Source organism: Ambystoma mexicanum, chromosome 6q (assembly GCF_040938575.1).
Source record: "Ambystoma mexicanum isolate Mex_15411 chromosome 6q, UKY_AmexF1_1, whole genome shotgun sequence".
In the NCBI taxonomy this organism is placed as follows: Eukaryota; Metazoa; Chordata; class Amphibia; order Caudata; family Ambystomatidae; genus Ambystoma; species Ambystoma mexicanum.
Genome location: NC_090937.1, coordinates 294,269,518 through 294,289,639, shown reverse-complemented (window position 1 = coordinate 294,289,639; position 20,122 = coordinate 294,269,518). Strand labels below are relative to the sequence as shown.

Here is a 20,122-nt window from a genome sequence, read left to right as displayed (position 1 = left end):
TTACCACCATTAAAGAGGCACTGTGTCCCCCTTTCATGATTTCTTTTGTTTTACAGTAGCGCACACCACCTTACAGCAGAGAGCTGCAGGGATACTTTGTAACCCTTTTCACTTTTGTCTGGCAAAAATTTGAATCCCTTTTTGATATGCATTGAACAAACTGGTGGCAGTGATAGTGACTTTCCCTGACTGACAAGTGGCTTTCCCTGACTGACAAATTGCTGAAACTGGAATTGACTTATCTGGACCCAATCAAAATTCCAGCTAGAGGATTTCTCTCGCTGCACCAGAAGCCTGCTGTTGGACATCGGAAGTGTCTCGGGCCATCCTCTGGGCTTCCCATCCACTGATAAAAGACCCCTCTCCCGCAGTGCCCTGTGTAAGGTTGACGGACTGATACCACTCCAAAATAGATTCAATGGTAGGCTTTTATTACAAATTGGTTGCAAGAGGGTTTCTTCATCGGTAGATTTACTTAATCACTCCTATGCGTCTACAACCTTCCCTGCCTTTCCTCAGACTGGGAACAGTAGGTCTTCTACTCAGCATAGGCCCACCAGTTCTCCGCCCCCTCGCCTGCTGCCTGTCTTGCAAAGCAACACATGCAACCCCATATCAGTTTCCATTCCCGTTTTATACTATTTCCTTTGGGTTCCCTCCAATCAGAACCCGTCTTGCTGAGTCCCCCACCCGTTCTACTGGATGGAAATCCCCCCCCCCCCTTACCATGGCTGCCATTCATTTGCCTTTGTCAATGGCTACCCCCGCAGGATGGGTCGGGGGTGGGGGTGACGGAGTCCTGCAGCCAGTGCGTGATCTGGAGGTGATGGTGAGCACTCGTGGCCATCCGTGCTGGTATCCGGTAAGTGTGTACTTGGGACGAGCGACCGGCTCGCCTGCCATTTCCGTTCGGTCCCTGTCTCTCCTAGGCATTGATCCTGCCGCGTGACCCTGCTGCCGGCGTTGCTCCATCGGGCTACGGCAGCCTCCTTGTCAGTCTCCCTGGGGTGGTTGCACATGTGTCATAGAGAGGAACCGGTCATGGGAATCTGGGATGCCAGTCTCAGAGGGATGGTAGACTCTGCAAACGCAAGTGTTGCAGTATCCATTGCGGTGTCTTCGGTGGGTGCTGCTATGCTGTCATACCAAGTCCCCTTACTTGCAACACTGCAGATGCTCGATTTGTGGCCAAAGATCATCGTTCCCTGCGAATCTTAAGCATGAATGGGGGGCCTTCCTGGAACCTGTTGATGCCCTGACTGTTTTTTTCAATGCTGCACTTTGCTGTGCCATAGAGCTCTCGCCTCGTGGGGTTCATTGTGATTGCTCTCCTGAGGCCTGCCTGTTGAGCTGCACGTCTGTTGGAGCTGTCCCAGAACCGGAGATTATCACAGTAAATTTTTTAAAACCCTCATAGGCCCTGCCACCTTTTCCGTTGGCAGGTATTAAAGCTGTCCTGGTGTTGCCTGCAGGTTGGGTTTAGCTGGTTCTAGCCTTCCCTCCACTATTGGAGGCCTCTGTTTGCACTGTTAACTTAGAAGCTGGGGTTAACGAGAGCTTCTTTGTAATTTTCTTTGGTTGCTGCTGTGTTGGATTCTGGAACTTGTCATATTGAAAATGGTAAAAGAAAGCTCTGGCCAAAAATGAGACTAGTATGTATTGTGATTCACTGTCATACCCATATTGGCAAACAAGGCACACTCTGGAGGGTGTCGGGGTATATCATAACCCCCGACTCATTCATGCTCCATCTTGGGTGTAGGTTCGGCTCTGGCATACTCTGGTAGGCTGCCTACCCCAGGTCAGCAGGGGGGGGGGGTACCTGTTCCTCTGCCCATAAAACGTTGTGGGAGTTAGTGTGAAATAGAGAAGGGTGTTTTCTGCAAGAAAGCAGCTGGGTCCACATCCTGGAGAAGGAGCGAGAGAAAATTCTAGACCTCATGGTTAAAATGGGAACAGTGACCTTAGGCTGTGAGGAGAAAGGGGATGCAAATTGAGCAGTGGTTTGGGATGTAGTGGAACGGTGTCCTTTAAGTTTAAGGAGAGATGATACAGTGGATAGTGCAAAAGATAATTGGTGTGGCCTAGGGACGTATTGCATGAAAACATGAGGGAAAAAAAGAAACCGAACAAAGTGGATGGAAAAAATTAGTCTGGTAAAACAATGTAAGGTGTAGGCTGGATAACAGATTGGGTGAAACAATGAATATGGAAAAAGACAAAGGTGCGATCTAGGGAGGGGGGGCTGATTAGGTAGCTGGTGTTATGAGTGCACAAAGCTGGCAGAGACTGGGGTGGAAGTTGCCTTGCTCTATACACTTTTTTTTTTTTCCTTTATTGTTTCGGTAGTAAATTTACTTTACACCTTTACAAAATTTATAAACATAAAAATACATTAAAATACATTAAAAAAAACCTATTATGTACATAAAACACATACAACGGAATATCATTTCCTCTAAAAGAGACGTTGTGATAAAACCCTTCAAGTATACAAGACAAAGTGTTTGCAGACATGAGACCTTTGCAATATACTGTAAACGTGTACCTCATAACAGGCCGACCTCCACCCAAAGACCCCCTTACAGAATATAGGATACAGGAGCAGAGGGAAAGCAGGAAGGCGCAACAAACAATCAATCGAAATTCATTAACACAACAAAACAGAAGCAAATACAGCAGTAAGTTCAGATACAAACTACTTATACTGGCCTAACATTTTCTTGCCTATGCAAGTGAGCCAAACTAATGCTGTTAAAACTTGCATGATTCAACGTCAACAGCTGTTCTTCGATCAATGTAACCAGTCTAACAGTTGCTAATATAGTGGCATTCGAAGAGCCCTGCATGCATCTTATCCATACTAAATTGGCTTCAAAGCTCGAATAAGAAAAAAACAGAGAAGCCAAGCAGCACAATCTTTGCTTCGCAAAAAATTTACAGTAGATAAATAGATGTTCAAGCGTTTCATTTTCAGACCTGTTCAGGCAAAATCGACATCCATACCCCCTTGCCAACTCCCCATACCCGGCCCAAGACCGAATACGCGCTCCCGTGTGGTTAAGATCTAAACGGAAACGCATATAAGTCTGTCTGGCCCTTTTTTCAGGAAAGCATAGGATATAGGGCAACCTTGGAATAACAGCATGTCTAAACATCGCATAGGTCGCAAAGGAGGAGTAGCCCCCGACCTTGTCAGAATTTAGAGCCCAAGAGTTACAAAAGAAGCGAGTTTTAACTTTACCTGGGGTTTTAATTAAATCTGTCACAGTCATATTAAGTGAAACCAGAGTCTCCATTATTTCTTCCTTTTTCCAGAGTAGGCAATGGGACAATCCCAATAGGTAAGTTGCAGTTATATGGACACAAACAAAAGGTACGCTTGTTTTACAGGCCCCAAGAACAACAAAGGCATCTTCCACCCAACTGAAGTTGGGGAGGACCCAACAGAAGTATCAAGACCAGGTTCCACTACACTTGTGTATAGGCACCATCCAAATGTCCAATTAATATAATTAAATAAATGAAGGCCAAAAGAATGGCCTCAGAGAAGGGCAACAGCCCTAATGAATAGAGTTGCAGTCAAGATTGTACTGAGCATGCTAGTGGTAGGTGGATTTTCCTTCTTGAGTGAAATTCTTGCCATTTTGTGAGCCCCCTAGCATTTTTGCTGGACTATTGGACTGATTCTCCTCAGTTAGTCGGAACCTTTTTCCACACTTTATTTTACCCTAATCTTGGTGTCCCTTTCTTGCTCTTCTTAATTCTTTTTAATGGAGTTATGCTTTCCTCCATATTTTCTGGCAACTACGTGTTATTGCAGCTTGCATCACTTTGTGCAGTGTTGCTGGAAGCTCCTTGAACTTTCCTTTTTAGTTTTCCTGTGTTAACACATTACCCGGGTAGGGCACACCCTTTTGTCTCTCCTGTATTTTAGTTTGCGAGATCAGCACGCCCCACTGTATGTGGAGTGCCGAGGGGAAACACTGCGTCTCACTGTTCCAGTAACTAAAATTTACTGTTACAAGTTAATCTGGAATGCTGGTGGCAGTTTAATTTTTTTGCTTGACTTTTTGTGGACGTTTGTCACAGGCTGCATTCAGTTGCGATGAGGGACACGGGGGGGGGGGGGGGGGGATCACCATTTGCCTACAATGGTGGCTGTACTTAAGCCTTGTTCTTGATGACTTGTTCTTACTTGAGCCACCTTCTACCTTCCTAGGTGGGGGAGGTCCTGATTGGTCTTTTGTCTTTGGCAGGCTTCCCTTGGAAAGCCTGCCAAGGCTCTCCTAGTGCCTGAAAGTACAGGAGGTGGGGGGAGGTCACCTGGTCTTTGTCCTGCATTGTGCCTGCCTGGAAACAGTTTGTGCTTTGGACAGCTACCCCCCACCCCCATAATTGAATGAATGCATGCCTGGCGATTGGTGGGCACAGCCAGTTTTGCTGCCTGAAAGACAAGGGTCCTGAAGCAAAAACTCATTCGACCACTGGAACTGAAGCTTCGACGAAGGAAGACATCCACAGACACCTCCAGCGACCACTAGAGCCGTCCGAGTAACCAATGCCATCACGACTTCAACTTCTGTGCGACAGGGAATCGCCAAAGAGAACGACTTATTCCCTCGGACTGGTGGGCCTACCCAGTCCCAAGACGAACTTCATTTTGTGCTCTCCCTGGAAGAGCTGCGACCTCAATGACATGCAATTCACCAATACCTGGGGTCCTGTGCCTTTTTGCGGTGCAACGTCAACCGAAGTGCGGTTTCATCTGAAACTTTGCAGCCATCCTCCTGGAACTCAAGAGACTGCACCCCACTCCTAAAAGTCCCCTCAGCCAAGACGAGGACCGACAACTGGAGCAAAGTCTACCTCATGACAACCATCCTTCACCCACGCCTTAAAAAAGGCACAAACGAGCCAGTGCTGCGAAGATCTTCTGCTGGGCATTCAACAGCTCGAGAGCAACCACCAGATCCATTGCAAGTTTTTTTTCTTCAGTCGCCAAGACCAGTAAGCCTGAATCGCAGTCTGTCGCCTCTCCTGGGGACCGCCCTGCTGCACAAGCTTCTTCACTGATAGTTCAGCCCCTAGTATTTACTGGGGCCCGCTTTGGTGTTCCTAGGGTTCGGGGGGTTGCAGTTAAACTGTTACTTGCATCCCCTCCTAGGCCTCTATTGAGCTACATTGGGGTGCACAACACTTTTTGCTCTATACTAAATAAATCTTCTGCTACTTAGCTGTAAACCTGAATAACTCTTCATAGACTCTGCCTTGTTTGCTGCTTTCCTTCCATTGCCCTTGGTCATTGGATCCCCAGCGCCGCACTTGACTCTGTGAGACTCCCTTAGAATAGGACTGGACTTCCTAAGAATTGGTTGAACAGGGGTTAACTAAAGTATACACGTTGATATAAGGTTTGCATACCTGTTCGAGAAGTTTCTGCCAGTTTTGTGTTACTTTAAGTGTTCTGAAGTATCTTGTATCCTTTTGCTATTGCATATTATTCTGTTTAATGCTAATGCGTGATAGTACTTCCCTTACTTTAAAGTTACAAGCTTTAGTGTATATAAAATACTTATTTTTATATAACTGCTAACGTGTAAGTGTTTCCTTGAACTAAGTGTATGCTCAGAGTACTGTGTGCCTCACTAAAGCCCTCATCCCTCCTAGACTAAGCCTGGCTGCTCAGCCATTGTTGCCAAACACTTGGGTAATTCAGGCTAAACCTAAGGGTTCCCCCCCCCCCCCCGTTCATCCAAGGTGGGCCTTCTAAAGTCCTGTCCCAGATGGGACTTTTTGTAAAACCTAATAGCTACCCTGGCCCCAATTTGAAAAACGGACAGGATGGGTCCTCAAGGAACCTTGGAATATCACCCGCAAAGAATACTATGAACACAGCTCGGGTTGTCATGGGTGCAGGTCAGATTTGGTATCTGGATTGGATCTGGCTTGCTGTTTCTTCTAGTCTCTGAAAGCAGAGTACCTGGCATTTACTGGGCCAAACTGATACTATCTTAACCATGGACGACCTTTACAAAACCCTTGACTGAGAGAGCACATCGGCAGCAGAGCAGAATTGGAGGTGGCCCTTACAAAAGGCCACTGGTAACTTTGAAGGGGACAGAGGTTGCAGGGCAGGCAGCATTCTTGGCTCAACAAAGAGCAGCAGCTTGGCCACGAGGCAGGCTATCCTTTTGAGTTGGCAAAAAGTAAACTGCACCCGGTACCAGCATTATTCCAGGCACAACAGGACCACCCTCTTAGGAGGAGCAGCATTCAGGTTCAGGAGATTGAGTGAAGCCCTGGCACGGTCTGAAGTACAGTGAACTGACTGTGCCTGCTGGTTAATGGGAGGGGAAACCCCTTCAGTAGGCTTCGCCCTGGTCAAAGAGGCAGAACCTCACCTTCAGGAGGACAATTTTGCAGATTCAGGTGTCCATCATAGCCCTGCTATTCCTTAGTCATTTCCAATTGGTTGACTTAAGAATGGCTTCAAATCCACACCAGATATACATTGTTTGCAGAGCTAATGACCCCAACCCTCCAATTACTGGACATGCAACATGTAAATAATGTGCAGCCATCCAATCTTGGGTGGCCAGCCAACTCCTTGTGACATCACTGGCTCAAGGATGTGGATTAGGGCATCTGCCAGACCCCTTTCCATTCAAAACTGGATCTCATTCATACAGCCTTCCTTTGTAGCTATGTGCCGAGTTGGGAGGGTCCACCTTGGGTGCTACCCGCTGGACTAAGCTAATGGGTTATGAGGTATATTGGATGAATTGGCCTTTACTCGTACCTCCCGTCCCCTTTCCTCCATCCTTGTGGGCGTCCCCCAACATGGGGACAGTACCAGAACCTTTGGCAGCGAAAAATTGAGCTTCCCCTTTAAATTTAGTATAGCGTGCAGCTTCAGGTGTGGGAACGCCCCGCCCTCCGGCGCCTCACCTCAGTCCCTTTTTCCACATGGACCATGTCGAACCTGGCAGATAGGCGCAGACATATTTTTACTTTCCGCTTGCTCCACGTTGTTTTGTTTTTCAGTCCTCTTCAACTCCCTAAGGTGGCTCGCCTCACCCAGAGCATGTCGGCTGCTGGAGGATTCACGAGATGTGCATTGTGCGACCGCTCGTTCCCGATCTCTGCCCCCCATGCACTCTGTCTTGAGTGCCTGGGGACCGACCACCGCTGGAACGTGTGTGCAGCTTGCCACGCTCTCGGTCACCGGGCATTGAAGAATCGGTTGTCACATTGGAAGGATATCTTGCAAACTTCTCCACCTCAGCTTAAATACTTTGTCTCCAGGACCTCATGGCAAGACAAGGTAGGCCATTTATTTAGCGCAGTGACTCCTTCCCAGGGGTTCCCACAGGCAAGGGTTCCTTGGATTCAGGTTCTGGCAGACCCAAGGCCGTCGAGGCTACCGGCCCCCATGCTCAGGGGCACTACCAGGCACTCCATGGAGAGGCAATCAAGTTCGTCCTCTACGGCCCCGAGGGACAAGGGAACGTCCTGTTCTACATCCAAGAGTCAGTCCTCAGTACGATCCAGCACGCCTACTGGCGCTGAGGTCGAGGGCGCACAGCTCTGAGGTCGACGCTTCTGTTTCGGGCACAAGACCCAAGACTGTGTCTTATGTCTGAGCCAGCTTTACGCCCTCCCGCCCAGGGCATGGCGTAAGGCCCCACGATGGCTATAGGCACGTGGCATACCATGCTAGGCCGGCAGCCATTTTGGATCTAAGTGTGAGTCCACCCGTGCCCTCGCCCATTGAATGGGCCCTGCAAGAAGGTTCCAGTCTTCTTGCCTCTGGAAGCGGCAGTGGACTGTATGGTACAGGCGGGTGGTCTCTACAAGGATACATCTACCCTTCACAGCCTTACGTCTGCACACACCTCAGCGCTTCGATCAGGAACAGAGGCCTAGCGCTTCGGAGGGCCAGGCCCCTTGGGGCCCAGCGGCTTGCAAGGACCACTTCTTTGAGCGCTTCCTCCTCCTTCATGCTTTCTCTAGGCCCTCTGCCTGTTCCTCCAGCGCTGCTGCTGCTGCCTGTGCCTGTCCTTCCCCCGGTCCAGGCCTTGGCGGTTGCCCAGACCCCTCCGCCGCCTCCTGTACCACCAACACCCCCCTCCCCCTCAGCAACCGTTGGATCTTTCTTTGGTCCTGAATCAAGGGGGGACCCCCTGGCACCTGTGTCCCAGGGCCTGGACTCCTCTTGGTCTAGGGGGAATAAAGGGGGGGATGACTGCGTTTATGACAGACGCTCCGGACGGCGAGCCCTCTGCATCTGTAAAGGCCTTTCATGACTGCCTTCAGTGCCTTGCACAGTTCTGGGGGGGGGGGGGGGCTCCCTGAGGAAGCCCTAGGAGTCAGGAGTGCTAGCAGAGCTTTTTGTCAAACACACCACGATCCGTTCAGGCATTCCTCTCCAGAAGGATGTCCTGCAGGTGGCGAGGAAGGTCTGGGAGAAGCCCAGGGCCAACACCCAGATAACCAAGAAGTTGGACAGCAGGTTTAGACTGATGGATGGGGAGCCAATTCCCCTGGCCTCCCACCCTCACTCCTCGTGGTGGCTGTGGCCTCACTCTATTCTAAACCATAGTCTTTGTGGTCTTCCTCCTCGGGAGCTGCCTCCAGCTGTCTTTCTAGGTCCTGGAATCTTTGGGCAAACTATGCTATGCCATATCGGGGCTGCATTTGCGGCAGGGCAACGTGGACGCTCTATTGGCCGTGGCTAACCAGAGGTGGTTGCGGGAGCTTGGGGAGTTTCTGTGTGACGTCCCTCTGGAAAGGCAGGCCTCGTTCAAGGGGTCCTTGGTTTCCCACATCGACACAGTTAGCAGAGGGCTGTGCTTGGGGGGGTTGGGGGGGGGTCGAGATGAGAATGACAGCATGGGTGCATGCTACTATATTTTCTGCTGATGTGCACAAGCCTTCGATCTTCCCTTTGAGGGCGTTGGCCTCTTTGATTCGTCAACCGATGACTAGTTGACAAAGAAGAAAACCTCAATGCAAATTGCCAAGTCCTTGGCCATCCTAACTAAGCCAGGGCAGGAGTCCTTTCCTCAGACTCGGGGCAGGGCTGAATTCGGGCGCAGGAATGTGCCGAATTCAAACCCTGCGCCTTCACCGGATTCAAGGGGTTTCGGGACGGCAGTACATGGAGGCCTGACAGGTCGCCCAGCGACAACAGGAGGAAGCAGCAGAGGACTTCGCGTGGATTTTTCAACCAGTGCAGATCACGATGGAAGGGTGACACATGGGCAGTTCTGCCAACTTAAAGATCATCCTAATCGCTGCGTTTTGTGCTTTTTGAAGTCTGCAAATTTGATTAGCCGGAATTCCCAACAGCTGATTATTACAGTAGTCCAAATACGCGCTAGTCAAAGCACCAACCACTATCGCATGATCTTCTGTGGGCATGTATGGAAGAGATTGGCGTAGGAGTCTTGGAGCAAAATGCGCTGCCTTGACCGTGGCTCCTACTTGGCCTTCGGTACTGAGATCCTTTTGCCAAATACATCCAAGATTCTTTACCATGGGTACAAATGTTAAGATCTTTCCCAGAAGAGTTGGGATAGGCAATTTCTTGGCTGCGGTCAACAGATGTCTTGGACCGAACAAAATAAGTTTGGTTTTAGCTGCATTGAGATGTAATTGATTTCTAGACATCCATCTGTTAACTTCTTCCAGACACTGTTCCAATCTACTAAATGTGGGGATGTATGGAAGAGCTTGGTGTAGGAGTCTCTACAAAGTTGACCACCCTGATAAAAAACCTGTCTCGTCTGCCTAGGAATGAAATTTAAGCTCATAATATCTAAAGATCTCCAAAAGAGGGCGATTACACAGGTTAAACAACAACGGTAAAAGGTATGATCCATGCAGCACCCTGCAATTCAACCTAATCAGTTCTGAAATTAATTCACCTAATTCCACCTGTTGTCGGTTTGTCAAAAATGACCTAAACCAGCCTATGGCATGATCAGAAACTGATCCTACCCCTTGCATTCGCGCAAGGGCAGTGCACTCCTGGCAGTGATTGGTGGATATTCTTCACCAGCTGGGGTTTTCCCTCAACCAGAGGAAGTCACAGTTGTGCCCCACCCAGGATCTGGTCTTCCTAGGGGTGCGTTGGAACACGGCCGATCAGTGGGTGTTCCCCCACGCCGAGAGGCTCCTCTCCCTTTGCAAGGTAATGGGGAACTTTCTGGCCAACTCTACCACCTCAGCATGATTGTTCCAGCACCTTCTGGGGCTGATGGCATCCTGTGCTCACAGTGCAGCACTCTCGCCTCAAGATGAGGTGCCTTGAGCTACACCTGGCGGCCAATTGGGATCAGTCTGGGTCTCTGTTGGACAGGATCCCAATACCCCCACTCATCCTCCCCGATCTTCGCTGGTGGTTCATGGACAGCAATGCGTCAGTGGGAGCACCCTTTACCTGACCGGAGTCTACCTTGGCGGTGACAAATGACTCATCTCTTTCGTGCTGGGGGCTACTCTAGAAGCGCTACGCTATTCATGGCACATGGTCCAGGATGTAAGCCGTCCTGCATATCAATCTGCTCGAGCTCAGGGCATTGAGCCTGCCCTCAAGGCTTTTCTGCCCCTCATCAGGGACAGGTCTGTTCTGATCAGGACGGACAACTCCACTACAGTGTTTTACCTGAACAAGCAGGGAGGCAACCAGCGCCCCTCCCCCCCTCTCCTCTCCCCCCTCCCCCCCACTCCTCTGAATGGAGGCGGTATTGATCTGGGAATGGGTCCTGATGGAGGGGATCTGGATTTCAACAGTCCGCCTGCCTGTGGACAGCAATGCATAAATGGACCAGCTGAGCCGCTTGGGGTTCAACACCTACGAGTGGGAGTTACACACAGACTTCTTGTGGCCCCTGTTCCAGCGATGGGGGTTCCTAGGTCTGAACTTGTTCGCATCTCCTCGGAATTCAAAGTGCTCCCGTTTTGTTTCATGGGCAGTTCTGGGTCGGGGGTTTCTGGGAAACGCCTTCCAGATCTGTTGGCATGGCTGCAGGAGTTAATGGTTCCTACCGCCTAACCCCCCCCCCCCGCGGCCCCCTCTCTGCTCCAACGCACCCTCCGCAAGTTTTGGCTTTCGGTGGGCTGCAGCCTCATCCTAATCGCTCCCCACTGGGCTTCGAGAACCTGGTTCTCGGATCTGCTGCAGTTGTGCTCCCAGGGACCCGTTCACCTTTCAGTCCCCAACAGGGGGCTTCCTGATGCAGCAGGACAGGGCTGTGGAACGCCTGGGCCAGGCTGGCCCTGGTGGTCTGATCCCTGACCAGGCATTCTCAATTTTTTGGCTGTCTACCCGGTCCCAGTTTAAGACCAAATGGACTGGGTTATGCCATTGAGCTCGTGACGAGGGTCTGGAGGATACTTATTTGGAGGCCATTGGGGCTTACAAGAACTCCCCAGAACATCTTTTTGGTGGCTAAACCGGTGCTTAAGGCCCACTTCGAGGGGTTGTCTAGGTTTTTTCCTCCGGTGCATAGGTCACACCCGGTCTGGAACCTCAATGTGGTTCTTACAGCTCTGCAGCGCAAACCTTTCGAGCCGATGGCCTCTGTGGACACTAAATACAGTTTTGCTGGTGGCTGTCGACTCTTCGTGCAAGCCATTCACCAGGTTTCATCAACGACAAGTTCATCTTGCGCACTCACCCAAACCTCTTGCCCAAGGTGGTCTCACCATTTCATCTGTATGAAGAGATCTGCCTGCCATTGTTCTTCCTGAACCCGCAGTCAGAGGCTGAGAGGGCCCTACATTCCTTGGACATCAAGAGGGTCCTCATGCTCTACCTCTCTGACGAAATCCTTCAGGAAGTCCAATGCACTGTCTGTCACTTTTGGGGGCTCCTCCCCCAGCTCTCAGGCTTCCAAGGCTTCTATCGCCCGTTGGGTGGTTCAGGCCTTTTCAGAGGCGTATACGGCCATGGGAAACGGGTCCCAGGGAGGAATCATGCCCATGCAGTGAGGGCAAAGGCCACGGCCGTTGTTTCAGAGAAATGCTTCTTGGGATGTCATCAGCAGGGCTGCTACTTGGGCCACTTCGTCTGCTTTCTGCAAGCACTATTCCCAGGATACCAGCTCCAGGCGCGATGCAGAGTTTGGTCAGGTGGTTCTGTGGAACCTGTTTGCTACTTCCTAGATATGAGGTAGGTTGTCATGGCTCCACCCTATGGTCTTGTTCGGTGGAATCGCCCACGAGGATTGAGGAAAGCGGACAGGGGATGTATGAGTAATTAAAGTTACTCACTGTAGTGACTAGAGTACTTCTAGTCCATAGTTGCTTTCCTCCATACGTCCCTCCCACCTTCACCCGCTTGTATTTCAGGGGCTAATATGTAATGAGTGTAGCCAGGTATCTAAGCGTCCGTAGTGTTCAAAGGGGAATGAGGTGAGGCACTGGAGGCTGGGGTGTTCCCACGCCCGAGGCCGCGCACCTGTGCGCTATACTAAATTTAACAGGGAAGCTCTATTTTTCACTGCCAAGGGTTGGTGACACCCACAAGGATGGAGGAAAGGGGGACTAGGAGTACTCTAGTCACTAGAGTGACTTTACTTAAATACATAAAGAGGGCCTTACGGATGTTCTGGCCATGGAGGGTGTTAAATCCGTACTGTGCCTGAAACATGTTAAAAATATGCTCATGATATTGGATTTAGACTCCCTGTGGTCCGATCCCTCTAACATCAACCGACAGTCCAAAGCAGTGCTTCAGGGCAAATTTTACGAATGGGCTATGGGGACAAAACTGGCCGTATCTAGACTACCCAATGAGAATGAAAACAACATCTCTGTATACCAAATTCCGCCTAGGTATTCTTTCCCTTGCAAAATTTACGAGACACTGGATAAAGGGAACGACTGCTTTCTGTCCAGTGTTCCCCACCCTAGTGGAAGACGAACTGCTGTGTCTTGCCCATTGTATAAAACCCTGAGATGTAAATTGCTGAACCCATTTCTAAGTTTGTGTTATCAGTACTAGGCGAGAGGCTCTCAGTTATGAAAACATGCTTAACACCTTGTTCTTTTAATGCTGTTTCTACGTTTTTAATTGCTGCCCTCAAAAAAGGGAGCGTCTTATTAAGTGTGTGTAGTTAATCCGGTCTCCAAGCCAAGGTCGTCTCACGGTACTTGTTTAAAGGGTGCCCTGCCTCTCATACAAGCCTATACATAGTTTTGCTTAGAAACTTGATGAAATATGATGCTGAAAACCTAGCTTTAATGTTTTGTGGATCCATCGCTTAACTGGGTAAAATTCTGTAAATAACATGTGATTTTATTTATTTGATTGTATAATTGTTTGCTATGCTTTTGTGTACAGCCGAAACAAAGCTGATTTGACTGATCGATTGGATTATGAAGTAGTTTAGAGCTAGATTTTCATGAACTGGTAGGGGGAACCCACACAAGTACTGTAGTGACTATAAACGTAACCTCTTTATTACAGTGGCCCAAGGTATTTGCTTAATTTTACTTTTATTTTATCTTTACCTAGGTGCCCGTTCACAAACTGCTTCTGTGCTTTCCAAACTGCAAGAGTTGAAGGATGTCCAAGATGAGTTAAGAACAAAGGAAACTGAGCTGCAAAGTTTGGAAAAAGAACTGTCCAGTTTGAAAAACACAGTTGAAAAGTAAGTACATTATTTAAATATTTTTTTGTGTTACATTTTCTGCACCCGATGGGCAGGAGTGCTAATGTGAACGTTTTGGACACTCTACTGAAATTATTGTAGTATTACTTGAGACCCCAAAGGGTCGTTGCTGGTGATTTACCGTCACTAAAATGCATGAATACAATTGCCACAATTAATCAAGTTTTTCTCCATCATGGTATCTCTAATATAATAATGGTCAATATTTCTATGTATGTGCAAGGAATTGTTAAGGTTTAATAGAGAAATGCCTCTTTCCCAAATAAACTTTCAAATGGCATTCCTTTTTCTTAAAAGCGTTAAAGAAACAGTTTATCTCAAATCCAAGAAACAAATGGAAACTGATTGGCAGAATTCATGTTTCAACTGTTGATGATTTTATGATTGCACTTTTCCGATTTTAGTCCTGGCCAGCAGTCATATTTAAAATAAAATGCTAACTTTCTAAGGCATTTGTTGGGAAGTTCCCTTTGGCCCTGTGTACTCCAATGCCCAGGCAAATCATTTTTTTAAAAAAAATTTTTAAACCTATGCCTCCTCCGTTTTTTTTTTATTGTATACACACTTCTGGCACTTAATGTTAAGACATCAATACCACGCACTATCACCACTGGAGTGATCCCCTGGTGCTGGGTGGATCTGCAAGGTAAGAGGGTAGGATGGGTTAGTAGGGCATAGCGTGACAAAGGCAGAGAGTTGTGATGTCCTGTTGACCACTTCAGTTCAGTTAACACCATTCACTGAGCATGTGTGAGGTTTATGGATCGGTAGACTCCCATGTGCTGTTGTGTAGGACTGTGTGGTTTGTTTTGTTGTTGCAGTGTAGTGAAGTGCATGTGGATTGCTGAGCAAGGATGTGGTTTTGTTTGTTTAGCATTTGAGAGTTGTATGCAGAGAGTTGAGGTTTAGCGGCTGGGTCAGTGGGACTTTTTATTACCATGTTGCTTTTGACATCTGTGTTGGGGGTTTCTGCTCGTGCTATGTGCAGGGGCCGTTCCGTTGTCGGTCACTCACCGGGTTCTGGGCACAGTTGTGACATGTCTTTGTAACTTTCTAGTTGATTGTGGGCAGGAAGGTGGTGAAGGCCCCCCCGCCGTTGGGTCGAGATGGGTATGGTAAGTGAGTATGCTCTTAGGTTTTCAAAGGGTGTGCCTGTCATTGCCTCCCTGAGCTCCAAGGGCGGGGGGGTCTGCTCCTTCTGAGTTGCAGGTGCTCCCTGGCATCCTGGGGTGCCAGTTATTGATTAATTTTCCCTCGTCTGCAGCTAGGGTGCCTGTCCTTTAGGCAATGCCTAATGTTGGGGATGGGCTTGGGAGTGGGTATACCCTGGGCTCCCTCCCCTGCCTCTTCCCTCCATTCCCGCTTGTTGTGGCACATTCTAATTTCAGTGGCGTCTTTGTTTTTCTAGTCATTTCTGTCTGGTTCTGAGGTGAATAGACTAGAAAAACAAAGACGCCACTGAAATTAGAACGTGCCACAACAAGCGGGAATGGAGGGAAGAGGCAGGGGAGGGAGCCCAATAGATAGATGCTGGGTCTGGAATTACACCCTCTTCCGTGGTGGGGTCTTTAGAGACGCATTCCTGGTGGAGGTAGAAGATTTTGTTCAGCGAAATGATACAGGGGGCTCCCCGCTTAACATAGTGTGGGAGGCGGCTAAGGCCACCTTTTGCAGCCTTATTTCTGAGGGGGCGGTCAAAAAGAGGGAAATGAATTGTGTGAGTCAGTTTTGAAAGAGCAGATAAAGGGTAGGAAGGAAGAGTTGAGCGCAATGGTGGGGGGTTGGGGGGTTTGGAACACCTGTCACAGGAAATAAGGGAATTGAGATGAGAACTGGGAGATATATGGCAAAGAGAAGCAATTCCGCACCTTCGCTTTGTAAAGCATACATTCTTTGAGAATGGGGACAAGGCTCACACACTGCTGGCATCCTGTCTGAATCACCAGAGGTCAGTCTTTAAAATTAAGAGGGCACAGATAGAAGTCATGGTCAACCCTTTTGTGACTAAAAAGTCACAGGAGCAGGCAGAAGGGGGATACTGTGTATCCCTTTAGCACTCCACATAAGGTGGTGTGTGCTAATCTCTCATAGTATAAGGTTTTAGAAGGGATACAAAGTATCGCTCTATCCTTAATAACAGTAGTAAGGATAAAGAAAATAATCTCAATGGAGAATCCAAAGGGTTCCCAGCAACACTGCCCATAAGGAGCTGTGTGCTGTAAAAGCAAAACACAGATGCCTTATACTGAAAGAAAATGGATCACCATGTAACAAAACAATACAACTAACTTATGGTAGAGTCTGATATCATGAGCAGTTACAATGCAGCCAAAACAGGACAATGTGTTCCTCCGCTGCAAATGGTTGGATCTGTGGAAGCAGAGCAGGTAGATCTGAGTTTTCCTGTCCCATAGGGTACACCAATGTACCAGTTTTCAGAGAATCTAGAATCCCTTTAACACATTGGGATTAGACCCTTTTGCCTTGCCACCGCCACTGTACAAAGCCAATGAAGGATGGACCTTATGCAAGTCTTTTCAGTTGTGACATCCCAGGCCTTACCCCACGATATTGGTAACAATGAGCCCTTCTTTATTTTCCACACTGAGCCAATGGTAAACCTTGAGTTGTTTAGCAAGGTTTTAATGGGCTTCATGTTTATTTCAGAACGGTTGCGACTTTGGCACCTACATCACGTGTCTCATAATCCCCCATTTCTCCACTGCCTTGCCAAGTACTCTCGGCCAACAAGATGTTTCTTAGTCACTAAGGGCGCGGAGGGACGAGGTGTCTGAACATTTTTAGTTGCACCTTTATCTGCCACGCTTCAGTTGCCCTTTTGAGTGAAGGTAATTTCAAACCAGATTACCTCCGAACATTGAATGAACAATATACAACTGATATGAAGTGCTTTTGGTGGCCGTTCCTGACCCTTTATGACTAAGGACAATTTGCTATTGTGTTTCCTTCAATGGATTGCTTTTCTCCTGCAGATTCCTCATCTTGATAGTTCTCCCATCATCCAGCTCTGCCGTTTGGAAACCTTTCGACAGGTAGCGTAGTGGACCTCAGCCGATGATCCACCTTGCTCGGTGCTCGATCGTCCGCTCCATAAGTGACATCAGGCGTCGTATCTATAACCCGTCACTACATCCCATGCTTCAGTGCCTTTTTTCCTCGTGCGTGCGCGCTGCATCATGAACACAACTCGTTTACTCAGAATTTCTTTCTTCACAAAACACCATTGACGTCTACTAAGCCCTCAGGCTCGACCAAAAAAAAAAGCCGGAAAATGCCTTTCGGAAAGCCAGCCAAAGGATGCCTCTTCACGACTCGGCGTTTGCAATTCAACCTTGATTCTTGGATAACTCTAACTCGGATCTTGTACTACAGACTTCTTTTGGCTTTCTCTTTGAATTTGGCACCACTTTTTCTTGTGGATATCTGGCTGTTTTTGACCTCAGGACTTTCCTACCGAACTTCTTTTGGCTCTTCCCTGGATTGATCTTCACTTCCCACAAACTTACGTGTATCCACATCTGGAAGCAATGTGTGGTCCCGGGAACTCTGCTTTCATCCCGTTTGTTTCCTTGTCACGGGACCCAAAACAGAATCACGTGATCGGGATCTCCTTGTCACGTGATCCGGAAGCAAGCTTGACCGCCTGACTCTGCCTGACCCTGCCTGACCCAATGCGCCACAGCAGTTGCCAATGCAGAAACTGATACAACCGGGACCGAATGTGACTTCCGCTGTGATGTAAGGTACCATACCATAATCGAGGATTGTCGACCAGAGCTGCTCACGCGGCCCCCGTCCTGCATGTGTACCGGATGTCGGGATTGGGCGTGCTGCGGGGAATTTAGCGGTTGTGGGGACATGATGCATGACGCACAATTCTTTTCAGCTGCTATCGGGTTCAGGATTCTTCAATTCTATATGTGATCTGCCTTCGGCCTCAACCAGCCCGATGACCATGAGGATGTTGACCCAATTTACATGGGAGCTGGCAGCGTCGATTATTTCGACGATCAAATGGCACTGGCCCCAAGGGCTGCAAGATGCCAGTGGTCTTGACACATCCCCAGACCTTGATATGCAGCAAAACTAACCCTACACTCATGCTAATGTTAAGTATAGGGCATTGATGGAGAGGGTTGTAGAGACCCTTGGACTGAAGTCATCCACCATACCCCTTCAGGGGTACGACCTGACAGACATCCTGGATGATGATCTGGCCTTTGACAGCCCCCTTAGCCTCCTTATGGCAACACCCTTGTATGTTCCCCTCCAGCCCCCCGTGAATGCCTATTTCACTGGGAAGTACAGGCTGGCAAGAGGGCGAATCCTTCTTTTCCCCTCTACACACCCTTACCTGGAATGGCTTCAAGTGCAAGCTGCCACAATCTCCACCAGACCTGCTGCATCCAGGTCAAATCTTCCTCCAGATAGGGAGGGAAAGAATTTAGACGCTTGAGCCAAGAAAGTTTTCCCTTCAGGCAGCATGGCACTCAAGGCCACAAACGTAGCTTGCGGGTTTGGAAAATATTCCTACGGTTTATGGAAAGCTGTGGAACATGCAGCAGAATACGTCCCTGAGGGAGCTATGCAGGGCAGATGCATAGAGCTGATGGAGGATGGGAAGGAGGTAGCCGAGCAGTCATTGCAGACGGGCCTGGACGTTGCGGACTGTATTGGCCGCTCAATGGGCTTGGCGGTAGTTATGAGGAGGCTATCCTATTTAAAAACCTCCTGGGTTTTCCCCAAATGTTCAAAACCCACCTACTGGACATTCCTTTTGAGGGAGATATGCTTTTTGGACAAAAGGCCGATGAGACTCTGGGAAAATTCAGACTCTAAAATTGCTGCTAAGTTGCTGGGCCTAACAGCTCAGTCGGCCAAACCTGTGTTCAGCTTTGCCTCAAGGGGATGGCAGAAAAGCACAGCTCCAGCAAGCCAGGCAGAGGATTCTCTCGTGTCCCGAAAGGGGCAGAGGGGCCTCTGGAGGTCAACAGACAGCTGTGGGGCGGCCATGATTTCCCCTCCCACGACTTACCGGTTGTTGGACGGTTGGCAGGGCATTGGGCCCAGTGGCAGGAGATTACCTCTGATGCCTGGCCTTGCAAACAATTTGATTGGGTTATAGTCTGCCTGTCTTAAAAATGCCACTGAACAACATCTTTCCTTACCTTGATGACTGGCTGATCCGGGGGTAGTTAGCAGGGCAGGTTTTTGTCACACTTGGAGGACACCTGTCTGCTACTGCACAGGCTGGGCTTCTCCCTGAACTTGTAGTTCCACGTGACAGCAGTCCAGAGGCTCCAGTTCATCAGAGCAGTCCTAAGCACTCGGAGCATATCTGCTCTATGCCAAAAGCATAGAGCAGATGGTGCATTTGTTCCAGAACCACGTCACTTTACCAGTGGCGTCCTTCCTCCATCTCTTAGGTCTCACGGCCACCTGTATTTTTCTATTGTCAGAGGCCAGGCTGTACATGAGATCACTCCAGTGGCTCTTACGAGATCAATGGTTTCAGTATCTGGGAGCCCTCGCAGATCCTCTCCATGTGTCCAGCAAAGTGTCCTAGGCTGGTGGGACAACCGCAGCAACTTATGGCGGGGGAACCCTTCTGGCCCCCTTGGCCCCAGACCCGGGTGGTCACAAATGCGTCATTGAAGGGTTGGGGTGCTCCCTGTGAGGACTTATAGGTGAGCGGGCAGCCTTTGGTCCACACAGAAGTCAATTGGCATATTAACAGACTAGAGTTGCAAGCCATCAGGCTAGCCCTGAGGGCTTTCGTCCCGTATTCTCAAGGGGAAGCATGTCCTCATTCTGATGGACCAACAAGGTGACGTGCACTCCCGTCCCCTTTGCACAGAGGCAATGCTACTGTGTTTCTGGTTGCTAGAGAACATGATCTTGGTCTCCGCAGTTCATCTGGCGGGGACGCATAATGGTCTGGCGGATGCTCTGAGTAGGCAGAGGACGGTCCCACACGAGTGGAAAGTGTCGGGAAGTGCTGGAAGAGGTCTTCTCTCTCTGGGGGTACCCAAGCAGTGGATCTGTTCGCCATGTAGTCCAACAGGAAATGCGAACATTTTTGCTTGATGGAATCCCCAGTGAATGGTGCACTGGGGGTGGGGGGTGCGTTTCTGGTCGATTGGACCTTTCCTCTCCACTACGCTTACTCCCCTCCCCAATTCCCGTAATTCCTTGGGTTCTCAGGAGGTTGAAGAGATTCTGAGCGACCATGAACTTGATCTCCCCGGACTGGCCGAGGAGAACGTGGTACTCTGATCTCTTGCATCTGGCCATCCGTCCACCTTATTGTTTGCCTCCGCACCCTTATCTCCTGATCCAGTCGGAAATGTGGGTACTCCACCTGACCCCGGAGTCCCTCAACCTGCATGCATTGCTCTTGAAAGGATGAGGTATGA

The 20,122-nt window shown here is 49.1% G+C and overlaps 1 protein-coding gene across 1 annotated transcript in view; it reads left to right on the top strand.

Annotated features, from left to right (window-relative positions):
- The window catches only part of SMC2 (structural maintenance of chromosomes 2), a 938,385-nt gene that overhangs the window by 581,768 nt on the left and 336,495 nt on the right, over positions 1-20,122 (top strand). Inside the window, exon 16 of the mRNA XM_069630781.1 lies at positions 13,529-13,664. Within this exon, the coding sequence (XP_069486882.1) occupies positions 13,529-13,664 (136 nt within the window). The remainder of the gene's footprint in view (positions 1-13,528; positions 13,665-20,122) is intronic.